Consider the following 18,862-nt stretch of genomic DNA (forward strand, 5'->3'; position numbering starts at 1 on the left):
TGACCTATATCTCTTCAGAATTTCCGAGTAAGTCTCCCCCCCCCCCCCTATTGTGTTTGGCATTACATTACACTGAAACTCTACATATGTATCAAGGCCTCATATCAAGACGAACCAGCTGAATAATAGCTGCCAATGCAGAATTCTCTGGCTCTTTAAAATCATCCATCTGTCCTTAAATGATGCTTAGTAATCATGGATAATGGAATACGGCTAGCCACACCGACACCAGGGTCTCCAATGATTTGTGAGCAATAAACTGTAGCTAATGCAGAAAAGGCACCGTAGTTGCGGTGCCATATCAATGACATACTGCGCCGGCTATTTTTGTATTTTTATTTCAGCATGTAGAGATAGGGAGCGAGATGACAATCTGAAAACTCATATAAACATACCAAAGCACTCAAGAGCAGAAAGATTCACATGGCCAGAGGGCAGTGTCATGACATGGCTATTTTCATGGAGGCCATAATATGAAAACATATACGATGAAAAACAGATCACAAAGGAGACTTTGTAGAGTACTACAAAACAGTTGCTTCATAAATAATGTTTTCAGATGCAGGAAGACGCACAATATCGATACAAATGACATGTTTATACCTTATAGAAGTGAAGCCACTATGAGAAACTATGCTGCCAGAAAGATCCACCTAACAGACCACTGAAAAATTCAAAACGGTGTGTTAACAATGTCAGCAACAGTGACAACAGCAACAAACCGAGATGGTAACCATGAAAATGGACCCTTTTAAGTCAACATTTCAGGAAGTCATAAAGGCTATGTGCTGCATTTAATTAAGGACACAATGAACATGGCTACAGAAGCAAAAAATAAGTGTCATCCCTCTGTAATAGCAAACATTTCTCCATGTGGGACATGCATGAATTCATGCAAATGTGAACACAATACATTATTTTGTGGAAAAACATGAAAAAAAATGTGCAGTGCTGTTCAGTTTTAAAAGTCCATGCTATTTAGTGCCACGGATATTTTTGAACAGGGAACATTCTCTGTTCTGCTTGCGGAATAAAATGCGGTGGTGAGGATATCTTTTGAGAAACTAACCATGCCAAATTACGGTTGTCATACAGTATTCAAGCGCACTGACATGCATTGAATTTGCACATCAAAGTCCTTTTAGGAGGCAGATGCAGTATAGTATGTAGCTGCCGCCTGCCTTGTTCTTGAGAAACACAGCACACAGTTTCAGTGTCTACTGTACAGAAATAACGAGCCAGGAAGACAAATTGCCACCGGTAAAGCAGTGAAGGTTTTAAAGACATCATCATATGCAAACAAATCTGGCAGCGTCTTTTTTCAGTGGGATTCAGGCAAACATTCCGGTCTGTCACATAATACAATACAATACACCGTGCCCTTGGAATTAAGTTGATATTCAGCTATAACTTCCAGGGACACATTATGACAGCATACAATTGAGTCCAATGCTTTGCATCAAGTGACATCACAATATAGAGCTTGCAAGCCACAAAGTTTGCACAACGTTGTCCCACTTACGCTGTAAAAATTTTCTGGTCCAAAATGTAACGCCAATCATTTGTGTTGAGGTGCGGCATGCAATAAAAAAAATGAACCTGTTATGACAGTGAGAGTTATTTCATTTAAAGAGAGCAAACACAACTTTTACTTAACCCAAACAATTTTCACTTTTATAAGTGACACTCAATAAAAAGCAACTAAAATGTGTATACAATGAGAAACAAATATGCGCTCATAAACTTCAGCAGTGCCTTGAAGCTGTTGGGCAGGGATAGACATCTGATTGAATTCTGAAGCCTGAATTTTCGCCTGATGCAGTGATGTGCCTGGTGCAGCTTTCACTGGCAAATAACCTGGATTGAAGATAGAAAAAATTGAATAATCGTAGTACGTACTTTTTTCCAAGACCAAGTGTCTAGGTTTGTTTCCTTAAGACTAGAAAGACAATCTGCACTTATGTTTTATTTTTTTTTTGCTTTGTGTACATTTTTATCTTGGGCAAAAATTCATGGTTGACAGACACATTTTTCTTTAAAAAAACCTAAGTCAATGAAAGTTACTGACATGTATGAACCTTAAAAAAAATATGTTTAAAAATTCAAAAACATATCGTGTGCAGTGATATTCCTCACTGAGAAAAATACAACATTTGTTGCTTTCGAGCATCAGTGATCTTGCAAAGCTGAAGTTTTCAAACCTGGATTTTATCCACTGACCCTAGCCAGTTCTGAAATGCTAGAGTAGCAACGGAAACAAAATAGCTGTAGAGGCATGAAAGCTCAACATTCATCAACAACAAAGATTTGACTCAGGCACTTGTGAACACTGGCATTCTTCACATAAGAGCACGGTCCACTGTAACCATTCATAAATTCATCAAAAAAGCATCTGCATGCTACAGGCTCACTTTGCAAAGCATTTCAAAGCAACTGCAAAGCAGTGAAAGCACTTTAGTGTCACAAAAAGTTCACTTGAAGACAGCATATCTCATCGATGACTAGTAAACAGGAGTTGTGTCATGCAAAGCTATGCAGTCTCAGCTAGCCCTATATCTTTCAAGAGACTCATCATTAAAAACGCTATTCACTTTTAGCAAAAGTGTAATCTAGTAGAGGAAACATATTAGCTATAATAAAGATGGTCTGCAGTGACAGAGAAGTAGCCACCATGCCTTAATTAGTGTGTGTGCATGCTACAAGACACTAAAGGCTTGTGGTTTACCCTTCCTCATAATAAAACAAGTCTACAAAATGCAACAAGCCACTCATAACTAAATCAACGATGCCAAGCTATAAATACGAAGTCATAATCGAGTGTTTATCAACATGAGATTATCAGAGTCAATGCACCCAAATTTTTCGTCAAAGTGTACAATATACATTGTCTGTTGCGCAAGGAATTGGCGAATAAAGGCAAATGCAAAGAATTGCATAGAAAGCATTGTGCAACATATGGCAAACAAACTATGTTTAGATCGTCAAAGCACTCAAAATGAAAAGTACACACAAAGAGACCAATACACAGTGCGCTCACTTACAAATTATTTCATTTCATGTGAGAAGGGAAAATTTATACTCTTGGCTTTTCACTTGCGCATGCTTACAAGGCTTCAACCACAGAGGATGAAAGGCGAATTCTTATTGAAAAGCCCTCAAGCCCAATGAAAGTTAAGACATCCCTTTATCCGACAGCAGATTTGAAGGAGCACTTACGCAATCCCCAGCTTGCGCTATTTCCAAAGCTTCAACAATTTCTCGGGTGATTTCACATTAGCTCTTAACCTGAGAACACTGGTCCCACTGCCTTCCAGAATTCAGTGGGTGCGAGTGCTGGACTTTTTTTAGAGCTTTTAAGTACCTACCTCAGTTTCACATTTGTTAGGTGGGGCAATGACCGGCTTTTACAAAAACAAGGAATATGCATAGGGTGTATCATTGCTCAAGCTTTCCGCCTGCCTTGAAGATTTAGGTGCCTTAAAGGTTTTTCATTTAGGATTTTTTTATCTCTTTAGACACCACATCCATCACATTCGATGAGGCTGTGAAAAGCGTTTTAAACAAGTTTTCCCACTGCTTATCACCACTTGTCATCACGCATGAGCTTCCTCAAAACAGCACAATACGTTTCCTTGATAAGGCTCTTAGAAAGCTGCATGAGCTGAATCTATCATCCCAGGGATGGAAAAATGCCTTTACCTTTCAGTTCTGTGCATTTTAAATTCATCAAACAAAGCATAGCTTGTTTAGTATTCTTAAAAAACTGTAAAAAAGTCATGCCCACATGCAACAGAAGAGCCTCTCCTTACAGTCAAAAAGGCTGCAGGATGCAGGTTATCCGCTGCACATGCTGGTTTCAGTAGCCGAAGGACTTGTTAAAAAGAAAGAAAAGCCAAGATTCAGCAAAAGCCCAGAAAGGCAAAAGACAAAAGGAAAGTTGCAGTTATACTTTATAAGCACAGACTTTCATACAATCTGAGAAAAACATGCAGTAGGGTGAAAGTAAATGTTTTGTTTCCACACCGAACAAGTTGAGTGAACTATGTAGATGAGGCATTTCAGAGAATATGAGGAAGGCTGGCTCAACAATCAGGCACCAGAAGCCATTTGTAAGGTGCAAAGAAGGAGTTGCCTATAAAGTACTTTTGACATGTGGCAAATGCTATATAGGTCAGACAGTAAGATGTTTTAACGAAAGGATTCGGTGAACATGGCCACAATGTGGTCAGCAGAAAAGGGGGCACACGAGTATTCATTGTCTGCAGTACAAAAGTAAGAGCAGTTGCCGTACTGTTTTTCACAAACATGAAGTTCTTTTTAAGTTCTTTTTAAGAGCAAATGCAATATCACCCGAGAAATTGTTAAAGCTTTGGAAATAGCGCGAGCTGGGGATGACTGCATAAGTGCTCTTTCATTTCTTCTGTCAGATAAAGAGATGTATTAACTTTGATTGAGTTCCGGGGCTACTCGATAAAAATTCATTGTTCATCACTCTGTGGTTGAAGCCTTGTAAGCATGCGCAGGTGAAAAGCCAAGAATATAAGTTTTTACTTCTCGCATGAAATGAAATCAGTTGTAAGTAGGCACACTGTATGCCAGAATCTTTTTGTGTTCTTGTCTTTTTGAAAGCTTTAAAGATTTAAACACTCGCCCAACATAAGTGTGATAAAGCAGCAATGAAGCTGCGGGTTACTGACTTGAAAAAACGCGATGACCACTCACTCCAAAAGCTTTCTAAAAAAAAGAAAATAAGAACGGGAATGTTAGCAGATGTAGAAAAGGAAGCAAACTAATGGTTCTACACATAAATGTTTTACTATTACTGTGCTCTTCATTGTTTAGTCAAGATGCAGTAATCTTAAATGTTGAGTTGACAGGTGCAATACGAATTTTCAGCTGGGAAACGGAAAAAACGCTGCGATACCAACAAAGGACTCATGGAGAAGATAGCAGTCATGCTGAAATACATTTAATAAGTGCAGTGAACACCAAGCCTACATGCCGAACTTAAAAAACACATTAAACGGAACGTATGTGAAATGAGAAGCATAACGGTTAAGTCAGCACCTATATAAAAACAAAGTGCATGAACAGCTACCTCATGTCATAAATTTTCTCACCATGCTGCAGGCTGGTGTGTCAATGTTGCAATGCTGGGTGGGTAGCAAACATAATAGTAGGCATTATACGCTGCGTTTAATGTTTAACGCTGCTGTGCGAACGCTTTGTTATCGTGGTGCCATCGATGATTACAAAGGGAAATACAAATGATGGCTTGCCCAGCCAAGACAACTACAACAAGTAAAACAACAATTCAAAATAGGAAGCGAAAACACAGAAAATGTCACTTATATCCAATAGTGTACATCCCTGAAGATCTCAGAAGTGAGATGAAACGCCTGCCTTTCTTTAGCAAAATTTTTGCTCGAAAATAGAATTGGGTACAAGAGACAAGTGGTGAAAGAATAGGTTAAAATGTTGGCACACTGCATTTAGAAATACAGATTTACTGTGCCTCCAAAACGTTACCTTTAGTCGACATCATAACAACTCCTATTTCGGATAGCTTCTGAAGCATCCAGAAAGATGGAAATAAGATTCTGCAACCACAATCCAGTGTGTGCAGCTGTTGCTTCACAGGGTTTCAATAGCTATTAGCATCATCACTAACAAAGAAGTTCTCTACTCCACTGTTCCAGGTGTTGCTAAACTATCTTTGACCTCACTAACTTGATGCTGGGTTATAAGTAGTAGCAGTAAATGAAGAAACAAGAAATCTCCCCCTTGTAAAGGTTTCAGTTCCTTAGACAATTAATCTCGAAAAAGGAAGCACACTGCTGTGGCAAAGTATTTCATTCCTAATGTCCCTTTTCTGTTACTGTTAAAGGACATCACTTCTGAACAACTCAATTCAAATGTAAAATTTTGTCCCCTTGCAAGGCGCTGGCATGAGTATTGTTGCAATTGCCATCTCAACTTTGGTTGCTAAGAGCCAAAACGTCTAGCCATATTACAGCATCTCATGTCACCTCAACGTTTGTTTATGTTGCCACACTTTCTGCTACAGCTCTCTCTCGGATTCTTTCTTATGAATAAAAGATGAAATATTTCTACCTTCAGCCTTTATATGGCACTCAGAATGCCAGGCTGCTTATATACTGTGGTGCCCGAGACGTATTAAATTGCTGAGAAACTTATTAACCTTACCAGGATGACTCTAATACCAATGGCTTAAAACTGTGCCACAATAATTTTGACAGCCCAAACCTTATGATGTTCACAGGCTATGACGTAAAGTATTAACTTCGCTTAACAAAGGTTATTTGAACAAACAATTCACTTACTCGGTCACACTGCTGAGGACATATCTGCAGACAGCATGCTATCAGAAAGTGACATTGCAATATCTGACAAAGTTGGCCGTAACTTTTTCTATCAATCTGTTTAACACTAGCAAGAAAAAGTTTATTCTGCAGCCAGCCACATCCATAACATATATATTTCTTGCCAATGCCAAGCCATAGTTTTTTACTATAGGCCTTTCATTACCAGATGGATCATGCGTCACACCATAGATCAACAAGCTTATAATTAGAGTCTGCTTTTCCATCTACCATCTTAATAAGTGTAGCCTCCAATTGTGCAATGGAGGCCACTGGAAGTTGGCAGAGTGAATGGAATAGATTTTCAGCATTACGCCCAATCAATGAAGCAAGATGCAGTCAACGCATTCAGTGGCAAATGTATCAGTTGACAAAAATGCTTCGTCACAAAAACTGCTGTGAGAAAAACAAAGAAAAGTAATGTTAAAGTTGCTCATGCATGGTTTCACCAACAATTGTATACCAGCTGAATAATGTAGCAAAACTCGTGGCATTAACCTGGGCTGCAGTTTTATATCATTTAAACATAAAGAACATGGTCCGTAAACTGGTGATCATATCTGAAAAGATATCTAAATTTTAGCTTTCATCTTTTTCTCACATCATAGGTTACTGCACAGAAATATGCATGCATACACATGCTTGCCTACAATCATGAAAAGCATTTACACATTTTTGTGCTGCACTCGGTCACACAGAGCACATTTAAAGGCTTCCAGAAAGACAGGAGAGTTTTAAGCAACAGGTACAACAAGAAACTCAAACGAGTCAAGCCTCACAAGCATGTCTGATGAAAATGATAAACAATAAATGTTTCGCTGTGACTGTTCATCCTCTTTCATTAAGCCTTCATAAAGTAATAACGTGTGCATAGATGGATGCTCATCAAAAGATTCCTTTCATGACCTGCTCTTGAAGGTTTTCCCAACAACATAGAGAAGCAATTCGAATATTGAGCAAACATTCACTGCTTAGAAGGACATAGAGAGCAGAGAACGTGTAAAAAGGAGTGTATAAAAATTTGGACTGATTCTGTTGTACCAAATTACCTGGCAATGTGCTTCTGTGTTCAGACAACCTGGTTTTTCCACCTCTGCCCCCACTCTTTTTTCTGGCATCAGTAATTGTCGGTATGGCGCATGAGCTCAGCCAAAGCAGACTTTCCACACGGGCTGAACTTATAGATTTGCTACATATGAAGATGGCCCTGTCTGTGTAGCACACAAAGTATGTTATGAACAGATATATGTGGCCTTGTGTTTCAAAGTTCACTTATTTGCAGCCCTCATAAAAATTGACATACAAAACTCTCCCTGAACCTGACAAAAATATTTGTGTACCAGGCTGGCACCCTTAGTGTAAGCTGCCAGCAGACACTGCAACACAAACTAGCAGGTATTAGTCAATGGTCGCAATCTTCTGGTGCCATGTCTTCATGCACTATGCACAAGGAAGACAAAAGAAATGTTTTGATGTTTATAAGTCATGCACCCAGGACCAACAACCGTCTCATTCAGGTCCACAGAGCAACAGGCATGAGTGCTTCTTTGGTGCCTGATGCTGGCGTGAGGGTCTCCTCAGCGAGAAAGTCCATGGGCATGTCAACCAGGTGACCTCTGACTTCACGCAATTCAGCACGGGCCTGTTCAGGATCGCTCTCAGCAAGGCCGGGGACGGCGGTGAACTCACGTAAACCCGCGAAAGTGCGCACGCTGTCCGACGGGATGCAGCGAAACACCTGCGTTCAAAAAGACGTGTGCGTGGTCTTCGGCATGTAGCGGAGAAGTTTACTTCAAAAACTTATTTTAAAAGCTGATCTGAATCCTTGAGAATTGTGGCATCTGTAGCTTTTCATGAAGTAAAGTATGTTTTTGTCAGTATTGCATAGAAAAATAATGATAGTCATCATAAATGTGGTTACTTAACTCTCTAGCAGATACATTTTTTTTCGGAAATGATACTAAAATGGATAATTAGTAACATGCTGGCATCTGATGGCAAACCGAAAAAAATACTTTGGACGACCTCTACATGCCTTAAACTGGACACATGGTGCCAGAAAACAAACAAACTCAACTCATCAGGAGCCAGAAATGACAGTCGACTTATGACGAGTCTGGCTTGTTTAAATCTTCTAGGGTGTTAAGAACCACTCACTGCTCCCAAACTGCTGCACTTTGTTGTTTCTATGCTTTGCGATAATGCAGTAATAGCTAATAAGCACGATCATTTCCAAGCTAGCTGATTCATTTTGGACAGGGAGCACGGGTATTGAATGTAAAATACAGACCAGCACAGCCATTGCACCAACCACCAAATCCCTTTCCTGTTCTCCACGGCGTGAGCGAGAAGGTGCAGCAGAGCAAAAAGAGAGAGGAAAATGGTCCAGGAGAAGCAGCCGGAGAGCCGACGAACAAAGAATAAACTATGAGTTGGTAATGGGACTCACAGCTTCCTACATCACTGTCTGCGCTTCACGCGCATGCCAACAGACCTGTCCCATGTGTTCTTGCTCTGACCTTCCATTTGCTCACACACATTCACCATTGCTCAGAGTTAACGCCCCAGCAAATCATCGATTAACGACCCGGCATTGAGCTTCCAGCTATGATATGACGGCCACTGCTCACTGCCTGTCGAAGACCAGCTCACCTTTTCGAAGATCTGCGAGTTTCGACGCGCCGTCGTCCGCCAGACGCCATCATAGAAGGACGCTGCGACGGGGTCTCTTATGTCGATGCCGCTGGCGCTGCCGTCACTCTCAAGAAGGCCCAGGTGCTCGCGGAAGAGGGTGCGCCGCAGCGCGCCAGCGAAGCGGCCCGCCAAGTAGTGGCGGCCATCCATGACGCTCTTCTCGCGGTCCGTGTCGTGCACCACAATGGCCAGCTCGCTGTCCCGCCGGCCCAGGAGGCTGCGGTCATTGATGTTGGCCGAGCCGATGATGGTCACCTCGTCATCCACAATCATCATTTTGCTGTGGACGTACACCAGCTCCTGGATCTGGTGAGGAACAAAAAGGAGAACGAGTTCCAGGGCACCACATTTGAAGGGGTTGGGGCACCAAATTTTACTGCATTGGCAGTATAGTCCCCTTCCGGTGAAAAACCTGCTGTGTGTCTGTCTGCGTGAAGCCTTCACTTTCCAAGCACTCTCAGAGTCCAGATAATGCCTCCTCTGGTGTTGGGAGACACCTAACCATTAAAAATGCATCATCTACCTATCAGCTTCTACTCACCTCCCATCCACTTCCACCTCTAGAAAGCCCATGGCAAAAGCAAATTCAATGACACCATGGGAAGGCAATCAGTGAAAAAGTGAAATGTACATGTACAGTCAATAGTCCTAACACAGATTTGTTGCCTCCCATTTCTTTTTTCCTTAGATTTGTGCGTAAGACATTAGTAAACATGAATCATTATTTACCTACCTTCGATAAAAATCTTACCTGGAATTTATACCTGCACTGGACGATGGCTATGATGTGCGGCACAGCTACTGTATTGCACTTTTTTCACTCCTTACGTGGCCTCTGTCGTAATTCAGACATCGTAGCCATCGTCCAGTACAGGTATAAATTTCAGGTAAAAATTTTTTTATTGAAGGTAGGTAAATAATGATTCATGTTTACTGATGAATCATTCTTCACCTACCTTCGATACAGTAGCTGTAAGTATAAGCCACCGCAGTGGCTCAGTGGTTATGGCGCTCAGCTGCTGACCCAAAAGAAGCGGGTTCGTTCCCAGCAGCGGCAATTGAATTGCGATGGAGGCAAATTTCTAGATGCCTGTGTACTGTGCCATATCAATGCACGTTAAAGAACCCCACGTTAAACCTGCATAAACCATACTTAAAGAGTAGCTGTATATTCACTCGTTTTACTGCTGGCTCTTGAGGTAGACAGACACAACAGATGGAGCATACTTAAAACGACGAAGCTGCGATTATATCGCAAATTTGTATGCCTCATGTGACAAGTACCCTACTTGTGACTTCATAGCTACAGAACCTCAAACTGAAAGTACAAAGGAAAATATTTCAGTTATGAATGGTTTACTGGGTGCAGCCAAATTCTGTAAGCTGATCCATGTTTGCTAATACCTATAGACACTTTTGTAGCAGAAAACGCAAGACAAAAATTTAAAGTTAGTGCCCCTTTGTACAGCGTTCGCGTTCGATTCACAACCAAGAGCCCTTGCGTGTGGAAGTGAGTCAAATAGAGGACTATATCGTGCTAATCACTGGGAGGAGTGACCACTCGTTGGCTACTGTGAGGTTATAATGTACAGGGGTGATAATGTGGGGCCATTAGTGACTTTCACCTCCCCTTTATATGCAGTGCAAATGCCGTATGCCGACTTTAAAACATGTGATTCGGTAGTGTTTGTTTTCAACGGTGTACAGCCTTCCAAATATTTAGCAACACGCAAGCACCGCCATTCGGCCTCTTATCACCGCATGGTGGAGTCTGGAAGAGAAAGATGCGAGGGTATGCAGATGTGCACATAGACATGCACTTTCGTTTACACACACTCTGCAGTTTGTATTGCCGAGGTCCCATTCATAGACCTTCACAGATAGCGAAGACGCTTGGGCCTGAAATGCTTGTAATCTGCCGATCTGCTTTTCACTTTCACAGCACATCAAGAAAGTGCCTACCATAAAGACGCAATCACAGTTAAAAAGATAAAATTAAAAGATACAACTATTATGCAATAAATCGCATAATGGTTGTATAAATATAACCAACAAAATAACGCGACTCGCCTGCCTCCGGCAAGAAAAGTCTTCAAAGGCATGCAAATTTTCAGCCTATCTTGATTTGATTGATTTGATTTATGGGGGTTAACATCTCAAAGCGACTCAGACTACGATGGACAAGTTACCCAAGTACCACTGTACGTGTTAAAATGCATTTTCAGCGACATTTAGAATATTTTAATCGGGTGAAAAACAGGTGCTCACCAGCTTTCCATGTAGCTCATCATGCTTCCTAAGCCCGAAGAAGTCGATGTACTTTGTTGGGTCCGGAACTGTGAGAAGCCGAGAATATTAGCCAAAGCAAATTAGCATGTCTCTGTAATGGAACTTTGAGGGAACGAAATCAATAGTGTCTCAGGTCACGAGCACTGCCTCAGACGTCCCAAGCAAAGCACAGGACGAGATTTAGTGACAAGTAACCAGCCCAAGAGAGGAGCTTCTGCTACAGGCTGAGCAAGGTAGCAAGCTCACCGTCAGCAGCTCTGAGGCGTTCTATGATCGAAGAGTTCCCACGGCACATGGAAGCATAGTTCCAGTGGGTGATGGCTTGGATGGCAGTGCCAGTGTCTGTGCCCACCTCGCCTTCGAAGGCTGGCAGCAAGGGCATCACCACATACACCCGGAAGTTCTGCTTGTTCCTGTTGGGAGGCGGAAGAAAGACCCCAACGTCACTGCCCGGCCCCATGCGCTGTTTCTTTTACTTCTAATCTGCCATTTCATAATCAATAGGATTTCTTAAAATAAACTGAGAGTTATAAGGAGTGCTTTAAGTGCTGTAAAACACATATGTCAAATATATTTTTTGTGCAGTGACAGTTTCAGAATCAACCAAAGTGCAAAATCCTTTTATCAAACCTGTGTGCCTTGAGGATTCTCTGAAAGAGTGCCTCGCCAATCTGGTTCTCGACCGTTCCGTTCCCTTGCTCCAGTGTGATGAAAAACTGGTTCTGGGAATACAGAACAAAACCCCGCATCATCATTGTAAATGCCAGAATAATAACTTGACAGTAAATGGAAGGAGAAAGATACACCATAAATTACTTTATTTACTCGCGTAATATGGGCACTTTTTTCCTTATAATTGAGGCTTCAAATATGGGAGCGGAAATTATGCGGTTATTTCGCCAACGTGCCCTTAAGAAAACTCTACAATGGTCATAACGCAGAATGTATATGTATATTGCCGGATATATGTTGACCCCGCAACTCGCGCCCCTCGGTGGCCAAAACAAGTTCGACTCCAAATATAAATCGACGCATACCCCCCCCCCCCCCCCCTCCCCCCTCTTCCCGCGCCCGCCCCACCCCAGACCCACGTTATGCTGTTACCCGCATGGTGAAATGATGGCGCGTGCGCAACTCAGATCAATAAACGTACAACGATACAAGCGGAAACCTAGGGTCAAATGGAGATACAAGGCAATAGAACGGCGCCCTCGCAAGCCGCCCGGCTGAGTAGCGGCAAACAGAATAACCAACGGTTCGGTAGTTTCGGATTCTCACGCGACGCACGCTTCGAAGGTTAGTCGAAGTTTGCTATGACCGCGACCGCCCGCGCGAGCGAGCCAGGTAAATGGCGCGCAATCCGCCTTTTCACAAGGCCGTTCTGCGCATGCGCGCTCCTCTTCCTCCAGCTCCACTGGTTGAAAACCGAAACCGCCAGCTCCTACTGCGCATGCGCAGTTCATTTTAGTGGCGGGAGCATGCGACAGATGGCGGCAGCTGTCAAGCACACACTTGCCACTTCGCAGGCGCAGCTGGCTCCTCGTGGAACCAGATCGCGCCTGAGTCTCCCATGTGAGTTTCTTTTCAACCAGTAGCAGATGACTTTTCTCTGCTCCCTAGAGCGGCGGAGGGGGGTGCGTGCATCGAGGCATCCTATGAAAAAGGCGCATTGACTTTTTCTTTCCGGAAGCAATTTACAAACGAACTGCAGGCTTTTCTCGACACCACTCACATATCTTTCGCAGCCGCACGCGGCGATGCGGCCGCCCCGATCTTCCCAAGCCTGCCTTGCGTGCAGCCGCATACATGCTGGTGTACTTCAAACAATCCGGGTAAAAAGCTGGGGGTGCGCGAATATGGTAATCACTTCTAACATTTAATTCTCGCCAGGCCCAATAAGAACCTGACTCAGTGTAAGCAGCAAAATGCGGAAGCCCGGATCAGGCAGAAACAGGAACTCGGCATGATCGCCGCCAAGTGACTTGTGCTTGCGGGGTGCTGCTGCACGCCTATACTCCAGGAGCGCGTGGTTTTGATGATCCGGAAACGCCAGAACTCGCTGAGTTGGAGCGGGAGATAGAATCAAGGTTTTGCAACTCTAAAACTGATATCACAATTACAAATTGGTAGCCACCAATGTCTATCTATAAGCAGGCACCTATATATAATAGTTGACTATACTGAGGTTAGATCTGGTGGTAGAAATTCCGAAAGCTGCCATGGTGGCTCTGCGGTTATGGTGCTCGGCTGCTGACCCGAAAGTCGTGGGTTCGATCCCGGCCGTGGCGGTCGAATTTCGATGGAGGCAAAATTCTAGAGGCCCATGTACTGTGCGATGTCAGTGCACGTTTAAGAACCCCAGGTGGTCGAAATTTCCAGAGTCCTTCACTACGGCGTCCCTCATAGATTGAGTCGCTTTGGGACATTAAATTCCCATAAACCTATTATAATTCAGTTAATCAGCGCATTAGTGAATATGATTCACCTGTTCTTTGACACCTTCTTTTGTTGTGTTACTTAATACATAGAAAATGCCTATTCCTAAAAAATTACTGCCGGTGTTCACTTAAACAGCCGGAATGTGAGCGACTGCTGCTTTAGCCGATGGTCAACTCACCTCGATGTATATGTAGTGCTTGGCGTTGACGATGTTGTCGATGTAGGCCGAGTGGATTGACGACTCGACAGCCTTGATACCCGCAGACCAGTTGCTCGCACTGCGCAATATCTGCGGGAGACAAGTATACGCTGTACTAGACAGAATGTGCAGACTACTTTTCTGAAGCAGGTATGCATGGTTGTCAGCGAAACAGCTGATGAATCAGATGCAAATACCAGCAAATAATTGACTTGCATAGTCCAAAGTAAAACCCTAGTGCATCATCACAGGCACCAAGAATTTCACTCAACTTGCAAGCCAATTTGTCGCCTAAATAACTGTTGATATCCTCTGCAGCACATAGTTAACGCAATGTGACTGAGACCACCTGCTGTATTAAACAAAGCGCGCAAATAAATTTCGAACTCTGAGGAGGTAAGCACGAGAATGGGTGTTTTATTTAAGACAGAAATTTTATGATTTTCATATGCAGACGCAATATTTTCGGGTTACAGCACCTTCTTACAGTATGAGGAGGAATGACTTTTCAACTCAGAAATAGAAAACCGCTGACCCATTTCACTTTACAGCGAGAGCTGTTATATGCCTCAGCTCCCAAGGTCGCGGCGTAGGGCATCCGCAGAGGAGTCAGAAAAAGATGGGGAAATGGAACGAGCGCCCTGAGGAGACGGCGCAATTGGCGAAGGGGGAAGGCGCCGTTCATCGGTCGGCGCCAAGCGCCTGCAAGGGCTTGAGAGCCTCTTCATTTTTACTCGGCACTGCTTTGTGGAAGCGAAGGCGCATGCAAACGCGTCGCCAACTGTGAGCGCGGGGCTTTTCACCTCTATCTACGGAATGCGTGGTTGGTCTCCGGCGCAACGTTGAATGTGCAGCAGGATAAAGCGGTTCCTCCAGCCGAGATTGCAAGCAAGTGCCAAAGACATGACCCATGATCCAAAGGTACGTGCCACCGACAATGAGGTGTCATAGTATCAGACACCGCACAAAGTAATATCAAATGAGGGCAGAGGGCAAACGTCTTGGACTGCTAAGAATGACTGGCTTGTTGTCTAAAGCTGCAGTAAAGCTGAAGGTGCCATGCCGTCATTACACCAAAAGACTAGGCACCGCATCATTCTGCGCTCGATCAACCAGCCTGCGTACGAAACTATAAGATATAACAGTCGTCTAACACTTGTGGAAGTTTAAATAACAGCGCATGGCACCTTGTTGTTGCAAGAACGCACCTGACAATCTGCGGTGTAGAGTATGCCGACGGCACACTCTGGCAAAGTTGTCTCCAGCTCGACATCCCGGTAGGACTTTGGCAGCAACCACGGGTAGTTTTCATGCTGCTTGGCCTTCTCAAACTGTGGGAAAGAGCAAGAGTTAATGTACACTGGACAAGCCAAAAGGCATCAAAGCCCTGTGCCGCGGTCCAGGGAAAACTTGGTGTCCTTCAATCGCATGTTAATGCAATACACCCTCACACTGGCCGAGAGAATCAATGGGAGAGAGACCAACGGATAGAGTAAGTAAATAAATAAATAAATAAATAAATAAATAAATAAATAAATAAATAAATAAATAAAATCCGTTGTTGGGGAAAGAAAATGGCGCAGTATCTGTCTCACATCTCGGCGGACACCTGAATCGCGCCGTAAGGGAATGGGTAGAGGAGGGACGGAAAGAAGAAAGGAGATAGAAAGAGGCAACATCAGCTTACTGGCATGCATGCCGGTCTCACTCTCAACAAGTTCCTCCTCTTCTCAGGAGGAGAGTTTTCTCTAAGTCCGCACGAAACAAAATGGCAGCACCCGGTATTTAAGGAGTGTTCCCAAAATAAGAGATCAGGCTATTTGACTTGAGCCGCAGTACCCAGGTTCGAACCCTACCGCGGTGGCCGCGGTTCGATGGAGGTGAAACACAAAAGGTGCCCGTATGCTGTGCCATATCAGTGCACCTTTCTTCTTTCACTCCCTCTTTTATCCCTCCCCTTATGATCAGTTTAAGGTGCCCAACACATTACCACACACCATTTCCTTTCCTCAAAAACCAATTTTCATCTCCTTTTTATTTGACTTTATGTCCAGGCAGCGTACTTCGCGGCTGCACTTGACAACCACCAGTTCTTGAACACACGGAGAAAATTTGGCACTTTGAGAAATAGAGTATAGGCGAGTGCTCTGCATAGCAAGTGTCTAACACAAAAAGGCGCGCACTTACCTTGGTGAAGTTCCAACGCTGCACGAAGTGACGCGCGATGTCCCGCGCGGCGGCGCCACTGACGGCCGCTCCGATGTCGTGCCACGGCATCCTCGGAGTCACGTTGCGGTCCACAATGTCTGAGCGTTGACGAACAGGCAAAATACATATCGCTTATCTACTGCCACATTACAAAAACTTCGTCCATAATGTGCTATACAAAAATGAAAACAAAAAATTGGCGTTGGTTTAGCTTTGGTTAAACCTGGAGTGACGCGATAGCTACAGCTGGCCGAGTGGAACTTGGTCACGTGACCAACCACGTGCCGAACCACATGATCAGCCACGGCGCTGGCAGCTGATCCGCACCACGTGACCAACCACGTGACAGCGTGGCGGCGCAGCCACAGGGTGGCAGTGCCGCCACAAGGTGGCAGTGCCGCCACGGCGCCACCACGCTGAAGGCTCGAAATGCTACCGTAATGTCTACCTATCACTACAAAAGTTCCTGGACTTCGTTTTCTCCGCTCCCCCCTTAACCTAGATGTCATATACATAGATAAAGGCAAATTTACGGGGGCACCCACATGTCCCTGACGTGTAATGCTCATTTGTATGACTCACTGCATGGACAGCAGGACAGCACGAGACTTTTCATCTGGGACGCACTTCGCCATCTTACACGAAGAGACAGCGCCGTATTGCTGTGAGAGGGACTTTTTCGTAGTGGGCGGGATTTATACAGCAGGAGATCGGTAGCTATAGATCACATCAAGAAGACTGACTACAACATTCCTACTCTTCCCGATAGCAACGATACCCAGTGATCTCCGCCAGCTTGAAAAGGGAGGTATCAAACCCAATCTGCATGAGCTGGATCTGCTGTCAAGTAATTGGAGAGTAGTCAGCAAGCCAAGAAAGAACAAGCACTGTTTGCGGCTAGGCAGCAAGGGGGCACCCACCGACAAACGGGTTGTCCACTTCGGTGAGGTCCTTGAAGATGAAATTGGTGTAGTCCTTGCCAAGCCAGTACTTGGCCGAACCCTCAACGTCGAGGTCGTCTTCCAAGGAGCAGGCCCGGAGCTCCGAGCGGGGTACCTCGGAACTGTGTGGCCGCGCAAGAAATGCGAAATGAGACGCAGTCAACCTCGGGTTTCGTGCACAGCACGTGCCATTGAGGTGAACGGATCAAATTTTGTAACTAGCACGCGCTTCCGTTGCACTCGCATCGATGTAGGCACCATGAGAGAATGAACGACCTAAACTTCACGCAGAGTTCCATAATTCTGGAACCAGTTCTCTAGCGCTAATAGTAGTCATGGGTAGGAAACTTCATCCTAAACACGAATACGCCTATATCAGATTAAAAAAAAGAGTAAGCCCTCCTCCAGCACCTCCATTTTTATAAAAAATGGACTGTGTGAGAGGGAACCAAGTTCGCGTCTCTGTAAGGTGAGTGAGCGTTAGGCGCAGTGACCCAGGATGTAGCCCCTAATACATTTCATTTTTTACAAGGGACAGTGAGAACGGCTCCGCTCAGTGCTAGTAAAAATCCAATTTTTGCACCTTTACGGGTAAGTTCACATATGTCGGGCAGAAAGATACGGGCTTACAGCAAATAAATTTCATTAAAAAATTTTCCCGCCACTCGATCCAAACTCGCGACGTCGACACTCAAAAGGACACCGTGATCACCGTTAGGAAATGAATGGCGGCGCATACTGGCCTCTGAGATCTGCATAGAGAAAAACTGTGTCGACGTACAGCAGTTCACTTGCAATACCAACCGATGATGCTGACACTTCTATTTTTTGGCATTTTCTAGTTTATAAAAACTCCGTTTCTCACTGAAAGCAGCATCTTTACAGTTGGTCATACGGTATTCTATCAATTCAGGCCGACATCAAATTGAGCGTCATTTTAGCGGCTTTTTTGTCGCAATTACGCTAATGTTCACAATGACATCACAGGTATACCGTTCACACTGTTGTCTGACTGGTAAAGAGTACACAGTAAGAGCAACACAAGAAATACAGGACTACAATAAATTCCCACAAGGAGCGATAAGAGTTAATTAGTAGTACAGTGTCCACAACGTTCCGTCAAACCTACAAATATCAACTAACAAAGCAGTGATGCCCAGATTTTTCATATCCCTTTCCTACGTACTTCGGGCATTATTGCCACCCCTAATGAACTAAGTGCTAAAGCAATAAATGGCATGTTTACGTCTGTACAGTGAATGCAGAGCCCCCACTGTATATCTGTACGCGGCTCATATGCTCACGGCAAATAAGGGGTTGAAAACTACAGCAGGTGTTTCATGCACTTTTCAAACAAATCTAGAGGTACTTTATCTATCCTTACGTCCGTCTCTGACATATACGTCGCTATATTAATACCCATCCACGTGTTTCTATACCATTTGAAATACTAGATATAGACCAACACAACGTTTACAAACATGTATAGGTCCCAGCTCCCGCCATAGTACCTCCACCCCAAGCTAACTGCGACATGGCTATATCGTGGCATCTTAAATATACATTGGCTTCAAACGACATTCAATATTTTCACATTCTCTTTTATAAGATATACTCTGCTTTTGTTAATGAAGGGGCGACCTCATAAGCTTGTGCTCCTGTGAAATATGAAACTGCCATGAAAACTGCTGTTGTTATACAATCCTATG

At 43.8% G+C, this 18,862-nt stretch overlaps 1 protein-coding gene across 7 annotated transcripts in view; it reads right to left on the reverse strand.

Moving 5' to 3' along the window:
• Positions 1–322: 322 nt before the first annotated feature.
• Positions 323–18,862, reverse strand: part of Pld (Phospholipase D) — a 101,530-nt gene continuing 82,990 nt past the window's right edge. For all 7 annotated transcript variants that reach the window (XM_077637847.1, XM_077637843.1, XM_077637848.1 and 4 more), the window contains 9 exons: positions 17,133–17,275; positions 16,192–16,310; positions 15,213–15,335; positions 13,984–14,094; positions 11,997–12,088; positions 11,613–11,779; positions 11,346–11,413; positions 9,036–9,383; positions 323–8,121 (listed from right to left, as the gene is read on the reverse strand). In XM_077637847.1, coding sequence (XP_077493973.1) covers positions 7,897–8,121; positions 9,036–9,383; positions 11,346–11,413; positions 11,613–11,779; positions 11,997–12,088; positions 13,984–14,094; positions 15,213–15,335; positions 16,192–16,310; positions 17,133–17,275 — 1,396 coding nt within the window. In that variant the 3' untranslated portion in view covers positions 323–7,896. The remainder of the gene's footprint in view (positions 8,122–9,035; positions 9,384–11,345; positions 11,414–11,612; positions 11,780–11,996; positions 12,089–13,983; positions 14,095–15,212; positions 15,336–16,191; positions 16,311–17,132; positions 17,276–18,862) is intronic.

Source organism: Amblyomma americanum, chromosome 9, assembly GCF_052857255.1.
Source record: "Amblyomma americanum isolate KBUSLIRL-KWMA chromosome 9, ASM5285725v1, whole genome shotgun sequence".
Classification (NCBI taxonomy): Eukaryota; Metazoa; Arthropoda; class Arachnida; order Ixodida; family Ixodidae; genus Amblyomma; species Amblyomma americanum.